General features: G+C 36.8%; 1 protein-coding gene across 1 annotated transcript in view; it reads right to left on the reverse strand.

The window, feature by feature from the left end:
* Positions 1-1565: 1565 nt before the first annotated feature.
* Positions 1566-3518, reverse strand: part of LOC107712864 (peroxiredoxin-6-like) — an 8856-nt gene continuing 6903 nt past the window's right edge. The window contains exons 4-5 of the mRNA XM_016518229.1: positions 1932-2078; positions 1566-1773 (exon numbers count right to left, since the gene is read on the reverse strand). Coding sequence (XP_016373715.1) covers positions 1648-1773; positions 1932-2078 — 273 coding nt within the window. The 3' untranslated portion in view covers positions 1566-1647. The remainder of the gene's footprint in view (positions 1774-1931; positions 2079-3518) is intronic.

The following is a 3518-nucleotide window of genomic DNA, read 5'->3' on the forward strand; positions in this document are numbered from 1 at the left end:
GTGTTATGTTCTGATTCGCCTATTTTTCAGTGGTCTTTTGAATGCACAAGATTTACATAAAGAGGAAACAATGGTGTTTGAGGCTCACGGTACATCATTTCCATGTACAGAACTGTTATTATTCAACTATGCCAAGGTAAATACAGTTTTCCATGCTATGGCACCTTTAAACATAAAACTTACAATAATACTTTTCTTTTTGAAAATTCAGCAAGGATGCATTAAATTAAAGGTGATAGTAAAGACGTTTAAATTGTAACACAGAAAACAAAATTATATTTCCAGCAACTGTTTTCAACATTGATAATGAGAAATATTACTTAAGCACCATCATATTGGAATAATACCTGAATTAGGTCACTGAAGTCTGGAGTAATTGCTGCTGAAAATTCAGCTTTGCCACAGAGGAGTTCACACAACCAATTTAGGTAATGTAAACCAGATCTATGTTTAAATTGCATTTGCAATAAATCCATCATACACCATGTCATAACCAGTCATGACCGCTACAAGGAACAAAACATTTGTCACATACTATACACCGTGAAATACCACAACAACTTATGCATTTTAGAGATGAACTATAAACAGCAAGTATCCAAAATTAGAATTCATTATTCATATACATCTCAAAATATCACAGTCCAAATGAATACTCATCAACATCTTATTAAATTACAAAAGGATCAGAGTTTTATTGAGATTAAGGCACAATACAATAATTAGATTGTATGTAATAACCTTAAGATGCTAAATTCTGATGATTTCTCTCTCTGGATAGTAGCAGGTGATGGGTCATGTAATCAAAGTCAGAGAATGCACCACATCAATTGGACTAAAATATGATGTTAGTTAAATGCCATTTCTACAGTACTGCCCCAATATATCGGTTACGGTTTAGTGTAGCGTTTCTATGGCACCTTTAAACATAAAACTTACAATAATACTTTTCTTTTTGAAAATTCAGCAAGGATGCATTAAATTAAAGGTGATAGTAAAGACGTTTAAATTGTAACACAGAAAACAAAATTATATTTCCAGCAACTGGTTTTCAACATTGATAATGAGAAATATTACTTAAGCACCATCATATTGGAATAATACCTGAATTAGGTCACTGAAGTCTGGAGTAATTGCTGCTGAAAATTCAGCTTTGCCACAGAGGAGTTCACACAACCAATTTAGGTAATGTAAACCAGATCTATGTTTAAATTGCATTTGCAATAAATCCATCATACACCATGTCATAACCAGTCATGACCGCTACAAGGAACAAAACATTTGTCACATACTATACACCGTGAAATACCACAACAACTTATGCATTTTAGAGATGAACTATAAACAGCAAGTATCCAAAATTAGAATTCATTATTCATATACATCTCAAAATATCACAGTCCAAATGAATACTCATCAACATCTTATTAAATTACAAAAGGATCAGAGTTTTATTGAGATTAAGGCACAATACAATAATTAGATTGTATGTAATAACCTTAAGATGCTAAATTCTGATGATTTCTCTCTCTGGATAGTAGCAGGTGATGGGTCATGTAATCAAAGTCAGAGAATGCACCACATCAATTGGACTAAAATATGATGTTAGTTAAATGCCATTTCTACAGTACTGCCCCAATATATCGGTTACGGTTTAGTGTAGCGTATGTATTTTTTCCCAGAAGGCACCTCTTTGAGGGTAAAACCTGCTGGGAAAAGTTTGTTGGCTTCTTCATCCGACAAAGAAGGGATGACCATGACTTCTTGACCAGGCTTAAACAAAAAGAAAAAGAAAAAAAGGAAGGGAAAAAATACAAATAAATTTAACTTCACTATTTTTTTTCTCGGACCACATAAGAAAAAAAAAATTATAATTAAAATTAAAAAAATAAACTCTTACATATAGTAAGGAAAGAAAGGCTGTATCTTACCTTCCAGTCCACAGGTGTGGCCACCTTCTTTGTTGCAGTCAGCTGCAGAGAGTCTATGACACGGAGAATCTCATCGAAATTGCGCCCTGTAGTGGCTGGATAGAGAATGGACAGCTTCAGCCTCTTATCTGGGCCAACGACAAACACCTGAAATATAATAAATATGGTAAGTGCAGATAGAAATAAGCACTTTTAGTTTCATAATTGGTGGCATAATGAAATAACACCGCACTAATCCTATTCAGTGACCGTAAAACAGTATAAACAACAGCATCAAATATCTTGATGCATTGATATAGATCGGTCTTCCTTCGGCAGGCTCCTTAGGGTTTTCTAGTATTGACAACTTTTGTTGTTAAGGGGGTCCTATTATGCTCTTTTACAAAGTCTTGATTTTGTTTTGGGGGTGTACTAGAACAGGCTCTCATACTAGGTTGTTCGAAAAACACATTATTTTTCACATATTTTACATTACTACAGCACCTCTCTCCCCAGTCTGGCATGAATGTCTCGAATAGTTCCTGTATCAAATGAAGGCCCGCCTTCTGAAATACGAAATGTGCTGTGATTGGTTAGCTGGGCCAGTGTGTGCTGTGATTGGCAGCACTTGGCGCCTGGTCAGGAAATGGCACGCCCCTTACCATAGCCGCCCGTGAGCTTCAGTGTAAATATTGCGTCAAAATCAAATCAATTTGAGCGCGATTTAAACCCGGATGATTGTAACCACTCGAAGTTCGTCTGCCTTGGGAAAGCTAGCGTGTCTCCGACATAGTGATAACACTCGTTGCCTTCTCTAGTGCAGCTCAACCAGGTCTCATCCCATTCGTCGATATTTGTGATATCACAAATCTAACTAAAGTTGAAAACATGAAAAAGCATAATAGGACCCCTTTAAGCTGCTAAAGCACATGTTGTAGCAAAGACTAGATTAAATCTGCGGGTACATGGTGCAATGGAAGCGTTACATGCAGAACATCAACCGAAATTTAGTGAGGCGAATCAGAGTTTCACAATCACCTATTCAGGCATTGGTCACGACCAAGACATTAAAAGCAATGGTTCTCAAACTTTTTGACTCCAAATCCCACTTAGAAATTATTTATAAGCCGACTTGTACCTCTGGCACTTCTGTTGTCATGAACAAATAAATTCAAAAACCTGATTTTGAAAATCATATGGTTATGGTTTATTAGCATGTGTTAAAGGGGTCATATGATGTTGCTAAAAAGAACATTATTTTGTGTATTTGGTGTAATGAAATGTGTTTACGCGGTTTAAAGGTGGGGCAAGCGATTTTTCAAAAACGCTTTAGAAAACTGATTCGGGCCGACTAGAAAAACTAACTTGTAGCCAATCAGCAGTAAGGGGCGTGTCTACTCATGATGTGGAGGAGAGAGCGTTCAGTGCACAGGACGGACATTAGCCGAGCCGAGCGACAGAAAGATAGAGATGGTGGATAAAAAACAAAAGAAGAAAATGTCTGCGGAACAAAAGAAAGCAATAAGGCAAGAAGCAGGACCCGTGTAAATATCGGATCAGCTTTCCAGCGCTGGAGAGAACTCAAGGAGCGGAAGGCCTGCAATCGGA

Source organism: Sinocyclocheilus rhinocerous, unplaced genomic scaffold, assembly GCF_001515625.1.
Source record: "Sinocyclocheilus rhinocerous isolate Xijiao unplaced genomic scaffold, SAMN03320098_v1.1 scaffold478, whole genome shotgun sequence".
Classification (NCBI taxonomy): domain Eukaryota; kingdom Metazoa; phylum Chordata; class Actinopteri; order Cypriniformes; family Cyprinidae; genus Sinocyclocheilus; species Sinocyclocheilus rhinocerous.